The sequence below is a fragment of the Lampris incognitus genome, chromosome 16 (assembly GCF_029633865.1).
Source record: "Lampris incognitus isolate fLamInc1 chromosome 16, fLamInc1.hap2, whole genome shotgun sequence".
In the NCBI taxonomy this organism is placed as follows: domain Eukaryota; kingdom Metazoa; phylum Chordata; class Actinopteri; order Lampriformes; family Lampridae; genus Lampris; species Lampris incognitus.
The window spans coordinates 11653921-11675260 of NC_079226.1; the positions used below are offsets into that span (position 1 = coordinate 11653921).

Consider the following 21340-nt stretch of genomic DNA (forward strand, 5'->3'; position numbering starts at 1 on the left):
TCTAATTTTATGGCAAAATACCGTGACTGTTTTTTGTTTCATTATTTTGTATCAACATACAATCTTATAGAGTCACAACAACCTACATCATACATAGTTCAGAGGTTTTACAAGGTAACAGTGTCCATATATGGGTTATCTATGACTGTTTCTTAGTTCCAGGTGTCAAGTGAGGCATCACCCTTAGAAAAAATACGCACATGAGGAAAATTTTGAAACTGTATTGTGACTATTTCTAATGGTTAATATATTGTGTTTATCAGTGGAATTTATGATTTTTTAAAAATGAGAGCTCTCTATCAAGCGTAGAAGTGTCACCATTTGTTTAATTTATACTTGAACAATCAACATTTGTGACACCTTTATTATCCAGTCTGTAATTATACTATGCAAATATTGGATAAAAGGTGTAGAAACATGTATTGATATTTCATTAACATAACACGAAACATAGTATGTGGCTATTGGGAGTATGTTGAATGTCAGTGTGGATGAGTTAAATTTGAATTTGTTAAGCTCATCACAACCAACGTGTTACTGACCCGCGTTTTGCTTTAGACTCTGGCTTACTTGTCTGCAGTGTAAGCTGCTAAAGCCACACTTTCTCGCATACATTGCATTACATTATGTTTTAGCTGATGCACTTTGCCAGAGTGAACTACACCATTTTGTGGCAATACTTTCTGGCTGAATTCCATCCTTCTAGAAAACTCTTTGCCAAAAATCCCAGCTTCAACAGAGAGCAATGAAGGCTCTCCGGATCGAGCCAACAGCTCCCACTCCATGCCAGCTTCCAGGAACGGAGTCACAGAACCCTCCACCACGCCATCCACATCCACACCCAGCACCAAGGAGCATGGCAACCTGCCAATCATAGTCCCGATGATCCCGCCTCCACTGATCAAGCCTCCCACAGGTACTTTCTATCCTTGTAGCCAGGACCGGGGGGGAGGGGGGGTTGCGAGGCCCTGTATGAACTTGACATTCGAGGCCCTGCTCATTGACATGCATGCGCATGAATCATGTTCACACGCACATAGCTATTCTAGTTCTGCTGCACACGTATTCTCGGTACAATACATTTTTAACAAGTAGAATAATACAGCATCATCATGCACATCGTCTAAGCTATGACTTTTTTTATAGTCTTGCTAATGAAAAAAATCAACTATAAAACTATTGCCTTTATATCAAGTCAGCTCAGCTGTCACTTTATTTTGGCATGTTGAAGTATGACACTATGTTACAATTCAATATTTCAGCTCTATAGCCTACATTTCATTTAGATTTTCAGATCATTTGTCAGACCTGTCATTACATGTAGCCTAAGGTCACAGTCACATGTACCCGTTTTGGGCACCTGCTCAGCTACCACATCTCTGGAAGTGTTGACAAATTTATTCAGCGATCCTCACAGGGATTTATGAATTTCTTCCTTCTTTTTACATTTTTTCCCTTTTCTCAGCACCCAGCTCGTGTTTACAAAACTGGTCACACTCTTGTGAAGCCAATATTGTTTCTTCCTTCTCCGTCTTCCTCGCAGTAAGCAGCAAGATGGAGCAGGCACTACGTAACGATGCGATATTGAGAATGAAAAAAGCTGTATAATTTGTTAGGTTTTTTTTTTTCATGTGACACACAGGGATTTCATTTTAGAAGCATTTTGGGTCAAGAACAGTCATAAAAAAAATATATTAAAAAAAACTGCAGGATTGCAGGCCAGCCGCGAGGCCCTAGAGGCACAAGGCCCTGTGCAGTCGCACACTTCGTACAGCCTGTGGAACAGTTCTGCCTGTAGCTTTTTGCAAAGATGCATGCATGGGTGGACGTGAGCTCACATGCTTGCTCAAAGAAATGAATGTACTTACACATCTACTGTATACAAATATGTGCATACCTGTGCACACGTGCAAGCACAGGTGCAAATACCTAAACAAACACAAACATACACATACACATATACAAACACAGCAGACCTTTCCCCTGTCACCATGCCCAAAGAGAAGAACTGTCTTGGGTTTTTTTTTTTCCATAACTGTTCCTGAGAAAACTTATGTTGTATTTAAAGTGTGACCCTACTTGCAAATCAAATTAACTGTGGATGTTTCTGCAGTGCAAAACTTTGTCTTTACCACACCACACTACAGAACCAGGCAGCCACACTTTTGGACTAATGAGCTGGATACCTGCTGTATCCTCCCTTGTTTTCCTCCACCTGCCCAATGTGTCAACATTAACCACATTTAGTCTCTGTGGAAATGTCGGCACTCCACAGCCAGACACAAGGCCTTCATTATTTGCCACGTCTGCTGTGGCGCAGGAGGTCGGTACGCCCTGGTGGAGAGAAGCGAGCTGCCCTGGCATCGCCCAAGAGGAGTCCCCACAGGCCTTTCTTAGGCGGGGAAACAGATGGTGTGGTCCCGCTAAAAGCTCAACACCGACCCACCCACCACCCGGGCCGACACCCCTATTTCTACCTCTCCAACCCAGCCCCACCCCACCCCCACCCCCACCCCACACCGAGCTGAATTATTCATGCACCCCGCAAAATCCGACAAAGGGCCTTTTGAGGTTCAGGTATGGTGGAATGATGGTGGCATTTAGGATGGAGGCTGCATAATTGCTGGCATCTTTTTCCTCCTCCTGCAGATGTGAATGTTTTTGAGCAAGCAAACGTGTAGAGAGGTGCCAGGACGTGGGAAGGTGAACAACACTAACCCCCCCCCCCCAACCTTCCCCCAGATGGCTTTTTGTTTTAAAATATTGAGATAACTGTGAAATCAGTGACACTATGTCGTGATAATGTGTCCGCCTTCATTCTCTGTTCATTTCACATACTTGAACTCATGCAATATTTTTTTTATTTTTATTTTTTGGAGAGAGGGCCCTGCATCGGAGGACAATAATAATGTGCCATCCAAATGCCGCTCTTTTTTTTTCTTCTTTTTTTTTTTTTTGTCACTCCGGTTGACACCAACCTGGATAATGTCAGACAGAAGGAGAGAAAGAGAGACACTATAGGAATGAGTGAAGGGGTGGGGGTGGGGGGATACCAAGGGACATAAAATATGCATGCCGGGTCCACCGTGCTATCTTGGGGGCCCCGGGGACATATTCCCCTAATTGTGAGTTAGTCTTTACTTAAAATATGATGGCCCTGCAGATCCATTAAGCTTAACAAGAGGTGAAAAGCCCGGCCGGCGTGCGATAAGGAGGTGAACGGGGGTGAAAGACTAATGGGTCTGAGTTTTTTTTTTCACTCTCACACCCTGGTAGTCATAATGTGATAATTGGGGGTTATTGGAAGGATTCTCAGAGGACCTCTCTCAATGCAACTGTGCAAATGTGTGTGTCTTGGGGGGGGGGCTATAGCACATTAGCAGCAGCAGTCGTAGTTTGTAACAAAAGACACATTAAAGTTTTCTTTTTTGGGGGGGAGGGTTATGAATTTGTCACTGATGTGTTAATGACAATGCGTCAAGCACTGGGATTTAGCAATTTAGAACGAACCTCAATTGGTTTTTCTTAAGGACAGTCACATTTTCGGCGTACTGTTTTTACAGAAAATGGCAATACATATCCATTCTTATTTATTGATCTGTTCAAGTAACATTTGGCAGATGGGAAAAACGCTCACGAGTCGTGTGTGCAAGACCTGGGTCATTTTTAGCATTTGATTTTTATGCTGGGGTGAGCCACCTGATGTGTCCTCGTTTCTTCTTCTCTTAAATAAGCGATGCAGATAATTCTGTTTCAGTTGTGAAATAATTTCAGAACCCGTGTCCCTATCTTGAAACAATGCAGGGTCAAGCATCTCATTGTAGTACCAAGAAAACTCTTGAAATAGTTGATGAATAGTGGAAGAAATGAGAATTCATTCTCCAAATTAGCATTTAGTTTTTCACTTGTCTTAAATAAATAATACATTTTAAATACATTTTACAAGACCCAATAGAAGATTAAATGTCTTGTTAATTAGTTGCAGCGAGACCTTCCTAATGAGCCCCTTGAGTAGATACTGGTCCCCATAGCGTGAACATTATCAGGGTCCAGTTTCTCCCCAGGTCCAGTTTAAGATGTCTAATATCTACAGCGGACGTCTGCAAATGCACTTTTCCCCCTATATCCCTGGCTCTGTTGTACATTTTGTGGCTGCACGTTCACTTAAATCCTATACCATTGACTTCCACACCTGTAACTGAAAAGATATCGCTTATTCCTGTATTATTCTGGCTGACATTGACAGCTTACTAAGTAATGCATAACATTTTGCAGGTACAAAACCTGATACATCATACAAAGAAACGTTTGCGAGTTATGTAACAGAAAATAAGCTATACATGTAAGTCCATAGATATAATTTCAGCATTCAGTTAATATATTCATTTAGGGAACATGGCATCCAATATGTTTGCAGCTCTAGAGAGGGGGGAGGTGGGTCTTTGGCAGCTTGTTGGACCATTGCACATATTTGCATATATTTTTGGGATAATATTCAAATAATAGCCAGTGTTATTGTAATAGCTAGCCAACTGTCCTGTATTTAAATTCCATGCACAAACTGGATTGCAAGTTGAACTTGAGCTGCATAATAAATGTCACTTTCCATAACCCCCCCCACCCCACCCCGCAGATGAAGACATCGCCAACGTGCAGATCATGTGTGCCTGGTGCCAGAAAGTTGGCGTCAAACGGTACTCGCTGAGCATGGGGAGCGAACTGAAGAGCTTTTGCAGCGAGAAGTGCTTCGCCGCCTGCCGCAGAGCCTATTTCAAGAGAAACAAGGTAAGATCCCTCCTCCGTCACACCTGGCACTGTGTTTAGACAGTCAAATTCACAGGAGCAGGCTGCAAAAGCAACCAAACTCATAATGATTTTCCCTCTCGTGTTAACATGTTGGATGTTCGTCCATCTGGATATACAAATATATATATATATATATATATATATATATATATATATATATATATATATTCCCTGAATAGGGGGATTCTAAATCCATTCCCACCTCAGCAGTTGTTATTCCGAATCCTGTCCTACTCAGATTTTCCATCTGCCCGTCTAAATGAGACTCTCTGAAAGTTATTGCTCGTAATTGTAAGCCTAAGAGCCTCCCGGTGCCTTTTTATCTCGCGGCTAAATTTGCCAAAAATCCACGGACATTAAATCATGGATTTCCACCAGGAATACCTTTCAGGCAGTCAGCTCACACAATGTGTTGGTCCTCTATGATCACTAAAGAAAGAAGGCAGCCATTATTGTGAGTGTTTTCTCGTTTTCCCCTTGATGATCATAGTTTAAAACAATCTCCTCTCTCTCTTGTACCAAAGCTTGGATTTGTAAGGAATTACACTGTGAGTATGAATTGTTTTACTCTCCTTCTTTGTTTGTCCCTAAAGTCAGTTATTCATCCAAACATAATCACTTTATTGAGCACTGTTAACTGGACACAGAGCTGGATAGGGGGCGCACATGTGTCTTGTTCATTTCGAGTTAGCGATAATTGTTCTGATAATTTTTTTTCTTCGTTTTTTTTTTTTTTCTGGCACTTTTTCCTCCACAGCATGAGAATGGAGCTGAGCCTTGTGTCTGCTGTACTGTCCCGTCGCACATATGTGTCTTTTATTTCCCTACCTTAACATCTCAGATGCACTTTAGTTTTTTGTTGTTTTTTTCCCCCTCCGTGTGGGCCTGTGGGTTCATTTCGTTAGATGTTTGGAGTTGATAGCGGATGACAGATTGAGTCCTGGTTGGGGTAAGGACTCTCTGACGTGTTAAGACCTCGCGAGAGAAGCTTGTGACAGCTTCAGCGGATATGCGGCTTCGTACCAGATGAAAAGCCACATCTTTTTAACTGGCTCTTTTTTTTTTTTATCTCCGAGCTTTCAGAGGAAGGCAGTAAAAGTGTATGAAAGGGTTGTGCACAGTGCTCGCACAACGCACGCCTGTGTGGAACGCATTCAAACCGACTGGACTCTTACTGTGTCGATCCGGAAAAGATCAGTGATGGAGGCCGTACGTAAACATGATGCTGAATGTAGATACAGCGTCGATAATTCCTGAGCTCTAAATATATGGGCTTGTGTTAAAGTTGAGCGGCTTAAATATGAAGCTGTTATGGCAAAGGCTTCATATTTTTATGCAAAAAGGCAATTAAAATCAGTCTATAGAAATCACTCTAAAAACTGTACAACTTTTCCAAGATTATGCTACTGCTTTTTATTCTGTCTGAAAGTTTTGCACAAGATTTTTCACACCATCTCATACCTTAAACTTTTGTTTTAATGAAATATTTCACAGGTGGCGCAGTGGTTAGCGTGGTCGCCTCACAGCAAGAAGGTTGTGGGTTCGAGCCCCTGGGGCAGTCCAGCCTTGGGGGTCGTCCTCTGTGTGGAGTTTGCATGTTCTCCCCGTGTCTGCAGGGGTTACACCCCACAGTCCAAAGACGTAGGTCAGGTGAATCGGCCGTACTAAATTATCTCTAGGTGTGAATGTGAGTGTGTGTGTGTGTATGTTGGCCCTGTGTGATGGCCTGGCGGCCTGTCCAGGGTGTCTCCCCGCCTGCCGCCCAAGGACTGCTGGGATAGGCTCCAGCATCCCCGCCACCCTGAGAGCAGGATAAGCAGTTCAGATAATGGATGGATGGATGGAAATATATCACATGTTTATTCCACAATGTATACTCGGGGCTTTCGGGGTCAGACAGTTCCTTTAGGCTTTACAAGCAAAAAAGGAAGTCCACACCTTTCAAAGGTCACTTAATTGGATGCGAGGGCTTGGATTTATCCACGGGACGGGTGGCTTTCAGGGTAACAAGTGGATAGACAGAAAAAGTATGCTCATAAAGGACGATAAAGAGGTAAAGATACAACCAATTTCTTGACCCATTATGAAAAAAATTGGCCAGATACAAAAAATAAAGTGAAATACTTTTTCAGGAATTTATAGAACATAGGTGTTAAATAGATGTAAATTAAGTGCTGTTAAAAGTGGTAACGAGTGAAAAAATTGTGGGAAAAAATCATTTCACGGGACCTAATTTGGGACGTCTCAATTGAAGATGACACGTGAGGCCAAAATAAAACCTTTACATGCAGCTTGTTGGGCGTCAGCTTATCGGTTTACAGGTCTGACAGAACGACTCCAAGATCGATAGCGTATTTCATTCAGTTAGCCCGTCAAACAGAAAAATACTCCTGTACACATTTTTTCCCCCCATTCTGATCAGGGTCGACGTTCACTCTTGTTCTCGTCCGTTGATATTGAAATTATTGCACCCAAGTTGAGCCAAAGAAGAAGCCCTGCTCATAATGCAGCAGACATAGCCAGCCAAAGCAATCGATAGTCCCCAGCCTGGAGGACGACCACACTATATACACGTATTGGAGTCTCGTTTAGATATTAACGTTCCCAGTCAGACACATCTGGGGGGGGTTTTTCTATCTCGTCATGCGGCAGAGTGGAGGTAGTACAACATCCCCACAACAGCTGTAATGGCCAAAACACAGGAAAGGCCTTGTCTGCTGCAGCGGCTCGGATTCTTTGTTTATCTGGCACTTGCACATTCATACACGCCATTTGTGTAAGTAATACCCACATGTTTCTTTCCTCATGCACCCACAAGGTTGGCCACAACAACACAGTCTCACCCCACCACCACCACCCCCCACCCCGGGCTTTTTATGTCCAGTACGGTAGAAAAAAAAATATTGTCACAGCTGAAAAAGGATCTCATGTGTGTGTTGGATAAGGGAATGGAGATGTTGGGGGGGTGGGGTAGAGGGGTGCGGGTTTTGGGAGGAGGTCCGGGTGGGCAAAGGCCTTGGCATCGTGTTGCATGAAATATCTTCAGCTGCCTCATCCGTGCAACTCAATCCGCTCTTATGGTGACTATGGCTTTGAGATTTAGAAAGGGGGTAGCGGGGTGGGGGTTGGGATGGGGGGGGGGGGGGTTGGCAGTTAGTTTCTCACATATCCTCTGCATAACGTCACATTGTGTGTGTGTGTGTGTGTGTGTGTTTGTGTGTGTGTGGGGCGAGTGATGATTGATAGCTATACTTGGACTAATTACGTGTTTGGTCGTTTACTTTGTGACTGAAGATTTTGGATTAGTTGGTATGTAAGGTATCGCGTCCTCGTCTCTCTTCATTCTGTCACCTCACTACGCCCGCTCACTCCCTCTCTCTCTCTCTCTCTGCCGCTCCACTTTTGATCATTACACACATCTTGTTTTTTTTATCTTCTCCTCTCTCTTCACTTTTGAAATCCACCTCAGCTTACTGTCTCTGCTCAGTTTCATGTGCTGCTCCGGTATCGTGGCTGCAAGGCCAGTTTCAGTTGAAATTTACTTGTCGAAGGGAGGATCTGCGATAACTTTGAGGTATCTAATCCTGTCATTTAAATGGTTCTTGAGGGTTTTAGGATTGACAGTTTTAGGGAATGTCAGGTTCGGGGTGTTGGACTCTCGCTTTAGACTATGTGTAGATATAGTATGTGTGTGGCTATGTGATGCCTTCCTTTAACATATACCACGGCACAATATCGGTTTCTCTCTTGCTTATACACACGCACACACACAGACACACACATTGTAGTTGTTGCCACTGCGGTAGTCCAAATGGCCTCCTTTGTATTGTGATTTGGCATCAGTTTAGAGTTTTTGGACTCGGTTTCCTCTGAAAATACCTCGTGGTATGTGTAAATTGGTGAGCTACATGTCAAAAGCTCCCAGGAGAGGAAATACTAAAAAAATATGCTCATAAAAGCAGCATTTACAGGGACCATAGCCTGATATGTCTGTTATTACAACCATATAATAATCATATTGTACCTTTTTTTTTTTTGAGGACCACAACCGTTAAAGTAAAATAAACCATTGTATCATTTACATCATGTCATGCTTTTTTTGGGGGGGGGGTTCCCCCTTTTTCTCCGCAATTGTATCCAGCCAATTACCCTACTCTGTGGAGTCGTCCCGGTCGCTACTCCACCCCCTCTTCCAATCCGGGGGAGGGCTGCAAACTCCCACATGACTCCTCTGATACATGTGAAGTCGCCAGCCGCTTCTTTTCACCTGACAGTGAGGAGTTTCACCAGGGGGACGTAGCGCGTGGGAGGATCACATTATTCCCCCCAGTTCCCCCTCTCCCCTGAACAGGTGCCCCCCGACCGACCAGAGGAGGCGCTAGTGTAGCAACCAGGACACATACCCACACCCGGCTTCCCACCCGCAGACACGGCCAATTGGGTCTGTCAGGATGCCCGACCAAGCTGGAGGCAACATGGGGGGGTTTGAACAGCTGATGAGTGCGCTGAGCACGAAACAGGCTTGTTCTGCCATTTAACAACTGTGAGCTATAAAATATAAAATATATCTTTGCTGCTGAATTGTTCACATTGCAACATCCTGTGAACACATATACATATATATATATATATATATATATATACACACACATACATACATACATACATGCACTTTTTAATCTCCCGCCCGCCCACGTTGTGCGAGGTATTTTGTGAGAGCGTTAGACAAGCAGGAAGGAGACTAGCTCTTCTGCCACAGTGTCAGTCTTCATGTTCACGCAGCGAACCCCAACCCCCACCCCCCGGGGGCCTCCATCAGTGTCTGTTCCCCGGAGCTCCCCCCCAGGCGCGAGGGGGCAGAGTGCCTCTTCATGTCAACCCAGAAATGTCACATCACCTCAAGCGCACACACACAGAGAATAATGTGCAATATACACAGCCTCATGGTTGCCTCCCCGTTTCACGACATACTCTGCAATTTACCTTGCATCTACAGAGGGATGTGTATGTGTGTGTGTAGGTGGGGATGGGAGGGGGGGGTCTTGTGCCCTTCTGTGTGTGTGTGTGTGTGTGTGTGTGTACGCTCGCCTCAGCTCTATATGTGCTTGTGTACATGCCTGTGGGTGTGAAATTGTATGGCGCACATTTTTGTGTGTGTGCATCCGAGCGTTTCGAGCGCGTGAGCATGTTGTGACTGATGCTCGCTGGTGGTTCGGAAGCCTTCGGGCCTGTCTAAACCAGCTGCAGGGCACAGCCAGCAAGGTGATTATCTCGTAGCTGCCAGCCATTCTACATGAAATAAAGAGGAGAGTACTCAAACTTAACTAGGCACCGCCATTGTAAAAGTAGGGCCACCGATATGAACTTGTGTGACACCTGCACGCCATCACGTCATTTCTCCCAACTTGTCGCAGCGGTAAACTTGTGGAGAAAGTGTAATGAAGAGTACATTTAGTTCGTCTGAATGGCGAGCGTTTGACATATTACACATTACAGGTGCTCTGTGACGATGACTTTGTTGATATTCTGCTGGTGACAATGTGAAGTTTTTCTTGGAAACACACAAGAACAAAACCTACAGAAGAAGGACCATGCATCTTCAGTTTTTTTTCCCCATTTTTCTCCCCAATTGTACTTGGCCAATTACCCCACTCTTCCAAGCCATCCTGGTCACTGCTCCACCCCTTCTGCCAATCCGGGGAGGGCTGCAGACTACCACATGCCTCCTCCGATGCATGTGGAGTCGCCAGCCGCTTCTTTTCACCTGACAGTGCGGAGTTTCGCCAGGGGGACGTAGCGCTTGGGAAGGTCACGCTACTCCCCCCAGTTCTCCCTCCCCCCTGAACAGGCGCTCTGACCGACCAGAGGAGGCGCTAGTGCAGCGACTAGGACACATACCCACATCCGGCTTGCCACCCGCAGACACGGCCAGTTGTGTCTGTAGGGACGCCCGACCAAGCCAGAGGTAACATGGGGATTCAAACTCGCGATCCCCATGTTGGTAGGCAACGGAATAGACTGCTACGCTACCTGGACGCCCTGGATGTTTTTTTTTATGTCCAGACACATCTTATAACCCACATAACATGAACATTATGAAGAAACAACAGAAATAACCTAATGAGGTCAAAGGCCAAAGCTCTTCCTTGTAATGTGTACAGATTGCAGTGAAATTCTTACTTCCATGTGTGTTTCCCACAGACTTCAAAATTAAACACCAAGGGTTGATAAAATAGAAATGATAAACACAATCTACTACTACTACTTTTGGCTTCTCCTGTTAGGGGTCGTCACAGAGGATCATCCGTTTCCATCTCTTCCTGTCCTCTGCATCTTCCTCTATCACACCAGCCACCTACATGTCCTCTCTCACCACATCCATAAACCTCCTCTTTGGCCTTCCTCTTTCCCTCTTCCCTGGCTGCTCCATATTCAGCATCCTTCTCCCAATATACCCAGCATCTCTCCTCCATACATGTCCAAACCGTCTCAATCTTGCCTCTCTTGCTTTGTCTCCAAATCGTCCAACCTGAGCTGTCCCTTTAATACTATAACCGTCCCTAATCCTGTCCTTCTTCGTCACTCCCCACGAAGATCTTAGCGTTTTCAACGCTGCCACCTCCTGCTCCACCTGCCACTGTCTCAAAACCATACAACATAGCTGGTCTCACAACCATCCTGTAAACCTTCCCTTTAACTCTTGCTGGTACCCTTCTGTCACAAATCACTCCTGACACTCTTCTGCACCCACTCCACCCTGCCTGCACTCTCTTCTTCACCTCTCTTTTGCACCCCCCGTTACTTTGGACAGTTGACCCCAAGTATTTAATCTCATATGCCTTGGTCACCTCTACTCCTTGCATCCTCACCATTCCACTGTCCTCCCTCTCATTCACGCATAGGTATTCCGTATTGCTCCTAGTGACTTTCATTCTGTTCTTTCCAGTGCATACCTCCACCTCTCCAGGCTCTCCTGAACTTGCACCCTACTCTCACTACAGATCACAATGTCATCCACAAACATCATAGTCCACGGAGACTCCTGCCTGATCTCGTCCATCAACCTGTCCATCACCACTGCAAACAAGAAAGGGCTCAGAGCCGATCCTTGATATAATCCCACCTCCACCTTGAACCCATCTGTCATTCCAACCACACACCTCACCACTGTCACACTTCCCTCATCCATATCCTGCACCACTCCTACATACTTCTCTGCAACTCCCGACTTATACAATACCACACCTCCTCTCTCAGCACCCTGTCATATGCTTTCTCTAAATCCATGAAGACACAGTGTCACTACTTCTGACCTTCTCTATACTTCTCCATCAACATTCTCAAAGCAAACATCGCATCTGTGGTGCTCTTTCGTGGCATGAAACCATACTGCTGCTCGCTAATCGTCATCTCTCCTCTTAACCTAGCTTCTATTACTCTTTCCCATATCTTCATGCTGTGGCTGCTCAACTTTATACCTCTGTAGTTGCTACAGTTCTGCACATCACCCTTGTTCTTCAAAATCAGTACCAGTATACTTCTTCTCCACTCCTCAGGCATCCTCCCACTCTCCAAGATTGAGAAACGATAAGCACAATAACAGTAAATACAGTAAGAGGACAAAGAATAGTAATAAAATGACCAAGAAATCATGAAAGTAATGTAATTATACAAAAGTGAAAGGATGCGTTTGAACACAGTGAATGCATGCAACCCAACATATGCACACACTTGGGAGGTAAAAAGTTTTGTAATGATATCATAAGATGAGGAAAAATGACTTATTCCCCGTCAGTTAGCTGGGCCGTGCCAGTCAGTACACCTTCATTTGAGTATCGGCGGTAGAGGATGTATTTGTCTATGGATTTTCGAGAGCCTACACATCAGCATCTTTTCCCGGGAAACACGGCTCTCTTGGCAGGTGATGGGCATACACACCTGTGCACGCATACGTGCCCAGATGGAAGCTAGCGTAGCGACAGCTGGCGCGCCATCCCCTCAGGACACCAGCATCACCAGAGGGCCGCCGGGCAGGTGAGGGCTCACGCTGCCATTCTTACTCCGACTCCTCTGTCTTATTCTCTACTTGGGCCAAACAGCAGCTGTGGTGTAACGGCAATAACACAACACCTTTTAGAAAAACTTTTTTAAAAAAACCAGTCAGCCTTGAGGCCACGCTTGCCTGCTGGACTCGAGGGGCCTTAAAGTGATAACCTGGCTTTGGGAGGTGGCAGTTTTTTCCTTAAATTGAATATACATTTTGGAGAGAATCTCTGATATGTCTGATTAAATGCTGTGAGGGGAAGCAGGGGAGAATGAAGAGAGGTGGTCAGAAATATGACTTGAACCAGACGGGAACTGTAAATAGTGCAACTGCATGGTACAGCTACGATCCTCCAGCTCATTGTATATAGGTTTATTAGCAGGAATACACAATACTATCTATCTATCTATCTATCTATCTATCTATCTATCTATCTATCTATCTATCTATCTATCTATCTATCTATCTATCTATCTATCTATCTGTATGTCTGTGTCTGTCTGTGTGTCTATCTATCTATCTATCTATCTATCTATCTATCTATCTATCTATCTATCTATCTATCTATCTATCTATCTATCTGTCTCTCTGTCTATCTAATCTGTCCGTCTGTGTCTGTCTGTCTATCTATCTATCTATCCGTCTATCTAATCTATCTGTCTGTCTGCCTATCTATTCCTTCTGTCTGTGTGTGGTTGCTGGTGTGTCTTGCCTTGTACACAGTGCCAACACCTCATTAGTACAATATGTAAATGAACTGGCATGAGGCCAGAGGGTCATAGCACGAACTGGAGGCAGAATAATGATACAATGGCATGGCTTTGTAAATGTGTGTGTGTGTGTGTGTGTGTGTGTGTGTGTGTGTGTGTGTGTGTGTGTGTGTGCTAATCTGCTTGCCAAGATTTTGTTTTTAGGTGTGTGTGTGTGTGTGTGTGTGTGTGTGTGTGTGTGTGTGTGTGTGTGTGTGTGTGTGTGTGTGTGTGATAGCCAGTTTAAAAATGTATTCGTATTACTGCGTGCATGTCCTCCCTCATGCGTACTGGAAGACATGCCTTTCTTTATGCGTGTTTGTGTAAAAGAGAGAGAGAGAGAGGAGAGCTGTCACACAGGAAACCAGAAAATGTTCGTTGTGAAACACAAATCAATCTTATTTAATGGGTCTGTCTCCAACGGCTACCTGGCTTACAAGGTTCATCTAACACGTAAACAACCAGTTGCTGCAGCCTCTAAATAACCTTTGACCCATCATCCCATGTTTCGTTTTCTCCTACCTTGATCCCGAAGAACAAGTGACAGAGTTAAAAATCGACTCCTGTACCCGGTGGAGCTGTTGCAACGTACAGTAATGGTGGCTCTCGGATTCACTCTGGCATCAATAATAAAAATTAACTTTTTGATTTCAATGACACAACATCCAAGCGCCGAGAGATCGTGAGCAGTTTAGCTACAGTAAAAATATCTACATATACCTTTGAAGTGAGTCTTTGGTTAGGCTCCCCACTGAGTTCAGTAAGGAAAATTGGGCTTATTAACCGACATCAGGGAACGAGCCCTCATATGTGTGACGCAAGGTGGTGTTTGACCGCTTTGCTCTATTTTAATCATGTGTATTACGATACACCATGTTTCGGTGTTTTAAACATCTGGTCGTTATGAAATCTTACTAACAAGGGTTTATATTTTTTTTGTTTCTGCAGATGAACCACAGCACTGATGATTTCATTTGTTAGTCATGAAAAACTTAAAGTTGCAAAGCAATTTGATAGAACTTCAACACAGATCATGTTGTATTCACCGTGTGCCAAAAATGTGTTTTTCCTTTTTATCTTGGAACAAATGGGTGTTAGAAATCATCATGATATCTTTCAAAAATGTTACGCAGACCCACAAACCGTAGGCTTGCATGTGTCCAACTCCCTCACGCACACACACACACACACACACACACACACGCACACTTAAGACTCTCCCGTTTAAACCCTTTTATCTGAGTCTGCAGACCACTGCATGCTCACCCGTACCACAATTACCATTTCCTTTCATCATTCTCAGTACTTTTTTTTTGTCATTCCTGAGTTTTCTTGTTGTTTCTGTTCATCTGTTTATTTTTGTCCATCCGTAAAAAGAAGCCATTATTTCTCCCCCTTCCCAGGCGAGAGACGACGATGGCCTCGGTGGGAAATTACCTCAGCACAGCTTTACTCAGGACTCGCCCAGGCTTGTCTTCAAGACAAACAGCGATGTGCTTGTAAGGACCATAACCATTTAACAATCACATAGAGTCTAAGTTTGATGGCTTCTGCACAGATATGTTTGGATGTGGCTCCTTGTTAAAGAATGCCTCTCTTTCTTTCCCATGGGCATTCTCTTGTTGTTTGTGTCTATGGACTGGTTGATTCATATTTGGGCACGTAAGGTAGACATCAGACATCAGGCGCAGCTCAGCCCAGCGTAAAACATATGGAAGTGATAAACAAAAAGTTAGATCCAAAGTGGTGCAGCTTGTTTTCAGCTGGTTTCTCCAGTAGTTATTTTTACAGTCAAGTTAGAGGGTTTCATGCCTTCACCGTGCTTAAATCATTTATTTTCCCATTTCCATTTTCCGTTCAGTGGTTTGGGTCTGTTGAATTTTGTGGGAATAACCAGATTGATATAAATGATGACACATTAGTGAGTAAAGTTTAGGATAGTTTGTGTGATGAGTTTTTCGATATTAATTTGACATTGTGGGTTTCACTTTTATGGTTTTGTGAATAGGACCGATTTCATGGACAACTGATGAACCCAACAATAAAGCCAAACACTGCACCACTGATTCCTAGTATTAAAAAACCTACCTACAATATGAAACCAGTATGACATAATGGCGCTGTACAGAAGCCCTGAAGGGACATAGTTAATAATAGTAATGAGAAGAAGAAAAAGCTGTGTTGGAAAATGAAGGAAAAAAAACCGGGAGTTGCTTCTAGGGTGCACTTTATGCGGCGTTCAAGACAACTCAGAACACAAAATGTTCACGCGGTTTACTGAAGAGAAAAGATACAGATGCTGTCAGATAGCTCTTCCCCTTTTTCTTTTTTTTTTGCGGTACTTCTGAGCAAGCTAACATTATCTAGCAAAGCTGGCTAGCAAAAAAAGTGGCTGTTAGGTATTTGCACCTTCTAAATTTCGCCAATCGGTATAAGAAATGCAAAACATAAAAGATACTAACACATATTGTAGTGATATGTAGTTCCAGTGGATATACATGGCATTATATCACTACACATATCACATAATTACGCGCGCAAACATGCAGTGAAATATAAAAAGACAAATGCTGCCATTGTGTTTGTTCCACTTTTTCTTGCTGTGACATCACTGATGCACCTGTATGCACGCAACTTACAGTTCTGAGATCGACAATCATTCAGTGCATTTTGTCACAGTTCACATTTCGTATCTACTAGCTACACAGCATGTCTTGAATACAGCATTATGTTCCTTCATATGAGGTTTGTGTTCCCACGTAATACCAATAGTAAGAGCCAAACCTCGCTGAAACCACTAAACACAATGTACTCATTCATGACGAGCAAGTCCTTAGGTCCAGGTTGGGGCACAAAGATATGCAAACACGTGGAGTAACTCATTGAATTTTACCGTGAAATTGGTCTCATATTTAAGGATATTCAGTCAGTGCTTGTTGCTAATCGGTGCTTGGTTCCTCTCCATGAAGAAAAAGGAGGATGGATTTTTTTATTATTATTTTTTTTTTGCATTTTGTTTTCTCTACCATGTCCCAACAGGGCTTCTGTAGATTTGACCCCGGATGTTCCGCATGGGATATAATTATTCCCAACCCACAGCCTAGCAAAGGAACATTGGAGCCTTAGGAGAATAATAATTTGGGTCAAGGTTTCGGGGGACTAGTCACCTATATTCACGAAACCATCTCAAGTAATTTCTACGTGTGTGTGTGTGTGTGTGTGTGTGAGTGTGTGTGTGTGTGTGTGTGTACTTAAATCTATTGCAATTGTTCTCTTGGCACTCAGGAGCATGGCCGCTGCATATCTCACCTATTATGACTGACAGTGATAAGGGATAATGACAGGAGTAGGCCCATGGGGCATGCAGTTATATTGCTTGTGTTCTTTGGCATTTACCAGCAGCTTAACCCGCTTGTGCCCTCTTCAGACTATCATAAAGCATCTTAATGTATTGCAGTTATGCATTTAATACATCTATAAAAAAAACTCTGCCTCACAGTCTCTTGTCGCATCAAAGCCCAACAATATGGAGGACTTGAGTTGCAAATAAATCTCCGCCAGCTGATTTCACTAATTAGCACTTCAGCAGGAGGAGCAAATTAGCGAAATCAGCTGGTGAAGCGTTTTGGTTGGAATGAAAACTTGCACCAATTTTTAGACCTCGATGGAAAATACAAAAGAGCCACTGTTGTGAAGGATTATTTTTAGCGAATTAGTCGGGGTTTCCCTATTCTGGCAGTCACATGATCCTGGATACCCCCTAGATCCATGTTTAACTCCCCCCTCCCCTTCCATTGGGCCACAGATTTACAGATATAAATACACATAGACATATAGATACAGATAGACAGATGCCCTCCCACCCCTGCACATAATGCTTGGCAGTAATGAGTGGTGTCTTGAACTGTATTGTGTCTTTTGTGTTGTCTGCTGTAGAATGTCTGAATGTCTTCTTGTAATGTACAAACCATGAAAACAAATTGATTTTTGATGGACAATAAAGAACCTACCTATCTATCTGTCTGCCTGAGTAAGACAAATGATAACCATAACAATATATGATAACCATATATGTGATATATGATAACCACAACATTTAAATAGATTATGTATTATGTGCTTATGTATTGACCTTGCTAGGTGTGCTGGTCTATGATAGCCTATCTATCTATCTATCTATCTATCTATCTATCTATCTATCTATCTATCTATCTATCTATCTATCTATCTATCTATCTATCTCTCTCTTTATATATATATACACTACCGTTCAAAAGTTTGGGATCACCCAAACAATTTCGTGTTTTCCATGAAAAGTCACACTTATTCACCACCATATGTTGTGAAATGAATAGAAAATAGAGTCAAGACATTGACAAGGTTAGAAATAATGATTTGTATTTGAAATAAGATTTTTTTTACATCAAACTTTGCTTTCGTCAAAGAATCCTCCATTTGCAGCAATTACAGCATTGCAGACCTTTGGCATTCTAGCTGTTAATTTGTTGAGGTAATCTGGAGAAATTGCACCCCACGCTTCCAGAAGCAGCTCCCACAAGTTGGATTGGTTGGATGGGCACTTCTTTGAGCAGATTGAGTTTCTGGAGCATCACATTTGTGGGGTCAATTAAACGCTCAAAATGGCCAGAAAAAGAGAAATTTCATCTGAAACTCGACAGTCTATTCTTGTTCTTAGAAATGAAGGCTATTCCATGCGAGAAATTGCTAAGAAATTGAAGATTTCCTACACCGGTGTGTACTACTCCCTTCAGAGGACAGCACAAACAGGCTCTAACAGGTACTATTTAATGAAGATGCCAGTTGGGGACCTGTGAGGCGTCTGTTTCTCAAACTAGAGACTCTAATGTACTTATCTTCTTGCTCAGTTGTGCAACGCGGCCTCCCACTTCTTTTTCTACTCTGGTTAGAGCCTGTTTGTGCTGTCCTCTGAAGGGAGTAGTACACACCGGTGTAGGAAATCTTCAATTTCTTAGCAATTTCTCGCATGGAATAGCCTTCATTTCTAAGAACAAGAATAGACTGTCGAGTTTCAGATGAAAGTTCTCTTTTTCTGGCCATTTTGAGCGTTTAATTGACCCCACAAATGTGATGCTCCAGAAACTCAATCTGCTCAAAGAAGTGCCCATCCAACCAATCCAACTTGTGGGAGCTGCTTCTGGAAGCGTGGGGCACAATTTCTCCAGATTACCTCAACAAATTAACAGCTAGAATGCCAAAGGTCTGCAATGCTGTAATTGCTGCAAATGGAGGATTCTTTGACGAAAGCAAAGTTTGATGTAAAAAAAATCTTATTTCAAATACAAATCATTATTTCTAACCTTGTCAATGTCTTGACTCTATTTTCTATTCATTTCACAACATATGGTGGTGAATAAGTGTGACTTTTCATGGAAAACACAAAATTGTTTGGGTGATCCCAAACTTTTGAACGGTAGTGTATATATATATATAAAATTTTAATAATTATTTATTTATATAGGGTGGCGCAGTGGCTAGCATGGTCTCCTCACAGCAAGAAGGTTCTGGGTTCGAGCCCCGGGGTAGTCCAACCTTGGGGGTCGTCCTGGGTCGTCCTCTGTGTGGAGTTTGCATGTTCTCCCCGTGTCTGCGTGGGTTTCCTCCGGGAGCTCCGGTTTCCTCCCACAGTCCAAAGACATGTAGGTCAAGTGAATCGTCCATACTAAATTGCCCCTAGGTATGTGTGTGTGTGTGTGTGTGTGTGTGTGTGTGTGTGTGTGTGTGTGTGTGTGTGTGTGTGTGTGTGTGTGTGTTTATGTCGGCCCTGTGTGATGGCCTGGCGGCCTGTCCAGGGTGTCTCCCCGCCTGCCACCCAATAGCTGCTGGGATAGGCTCCAGCATCCCCGCAACCCTGAGAGCAGGATAAGCAGTTCGGATAATGGATGGATGGATATACACATACGTATATACATACGTATATAAACATGATCCATAGTGTATTGGGCTAGTGACTTTACTATCTCTACGGTTTGACCATTCATGAGTACCATTACGCATACGACAGACGGCAGTTAAATTTTCAGCCAAAATTTGATTTTCATGTCCAAACTTCTTAAGTAATCTATTTTTGAAAATTTCGCAATTGCATTATGACTGAAGGTGGCAGCAGTCTTTCACGTTTTCTTTTTTTTTACTATCAAATACGCAATACTCATATTTTCAGACTGGAGATTTTGATTTTGATTCTTTGTAGTGTCAAATTTTAACAAATGAGGGACAATGAATAAGCATTAGCATCATTAAGCATGTGGTTTATTATTATCTGCTGTTTAAAGGATAATTCTGTTTTTTTTTTTTTTTATATAACCTGGATCGTATTTTCAGCGTTTTTGCCGCCATGCATATTGGTTATGATTTCATTTTACTCACGGTTTTATTTAGGAAATTTTGGATACAGGACCACTGCTGGACTCAGCGTTACAATGGCGTCTTACAGCACAACTGAACATGAGTCTTAAATCTGTCCTCTTAGCGACTAATAAAACACCTAATGTCTCTATTAGACTTTGTGGATGATTTCCCATTATCTTTGACATCTCTTTTGCGCTGACCAGGTAGTTTATTGATGGTTACTACTACCTCAACATTTTGGGTAATAACTTTTAACTTTCACTTTTATCTTTACTTCCAAATAATGCGTGGTTTAGATTTTTGGGTTAAATTGGACTTGTTGAAACGTGTCTGGCACTGTTCAGTTGCCCTATAAGAGACCGTTGTTAAGCCGAGTCCAGCAGTGGTCCTGTATCCAAAGTCTCCAAAATGAAGGGTCATGCCTAGATGGTAACCCTAGATTTGCGAAACTCCTGCGGGATTTTTAACCTAACCCTAACCTTACCCTAACCCTAATCTTCACCTAACCTCAACCTAACCTAACCCTAACCTAACCTTAATCTTCACCCAACCTCAACCTAACCTTAACCTAACCCTAACCCTAACCTAACATCAACCTCAATCTGAACCTAGCCTTAACCTAACCCTAACCTTAACCTAACCTCAACCTAACCTAACCTAATCCTAACCATAACCTAACCTCATTCTCAACCTAACCTCATTCTCAACCTAACCTAACCTAACCTTAACCTCAACCTAACCCTCTTAACTTAACCTAACTTAATCCTAACCATAACCTAACCTCATTCTCAACCTAACCTAGCCTTAACCTAACCTAACCCAACCGTAACCTTACCCTAACCTCAATCTCTACCTAATCTTACCCTAAACTTAACCTAACCTCAATTTAACCTAACGCTAACCTTAACCTCAACCTAAACCTAACCTTAACCTAATGCTTGTGAAATGCTACTGTGCTGAATCAAGTGCGAGTGTGCGAGAGTTTCACAACTCTAGGTTAAACATCTAGACACAAGCAAAATGAAACCGGTGAGTAAAATGATAACATAACTGATATGCCTGTTGGTAAAATCTACAAAAAATTTAATTATCCTTTAAATTATACTATATCTGACAAGCACCAGGACATTAGGTGATTAGGCACATGTGTTTTATCCTTGTGTTTTTCCACATTGTAGCCTAGTGATATCAGCAGTGTAAAAAGGTGAACTAAAGATAAAATACAAGATATTCCCTGTTCAGCTTTTGCACCTTAAACATCTTCAAGAATGACTAACTCTTATGAAACCTCTTCACCCGCTTCAACCACTTGATCTTATGAAACTCTGACATCTGCTGAACGTCTACATCT

At 42.9% G+C, this 21340-nt stretch overlaps 1 protein-coding gene across 1 annotated transcript in view; it reads left to right on the forward strand.

Moving 5' to 3' along the window:
- sobpa (sine oculis binding protein homolog (Drosophila) a) overlaps window positions 1-21340 on the forward strand; it is a 41324-nt gene that overhangs the window by 11659 nt on the left and 8325 nt on the right. Inside the window, exons 3-6 of the mRNA XM_056296430.1 lie at window positions 707-916; window positions 4634-4785; window positions 5331-5354; window positions 15003-15098. Coding sequence (XP_056152405.1) covers window positions 707-916; window positions 4634-4785; window positions 5331-5354; window positions 15003-15098 — 482 coding nt within the window. The remainder of the gene's footprint in view (window positions 1-706; window positions 917-4633; window positions 4786-5330; window positions 5355-15002; window positions 15099-21340) is intronic.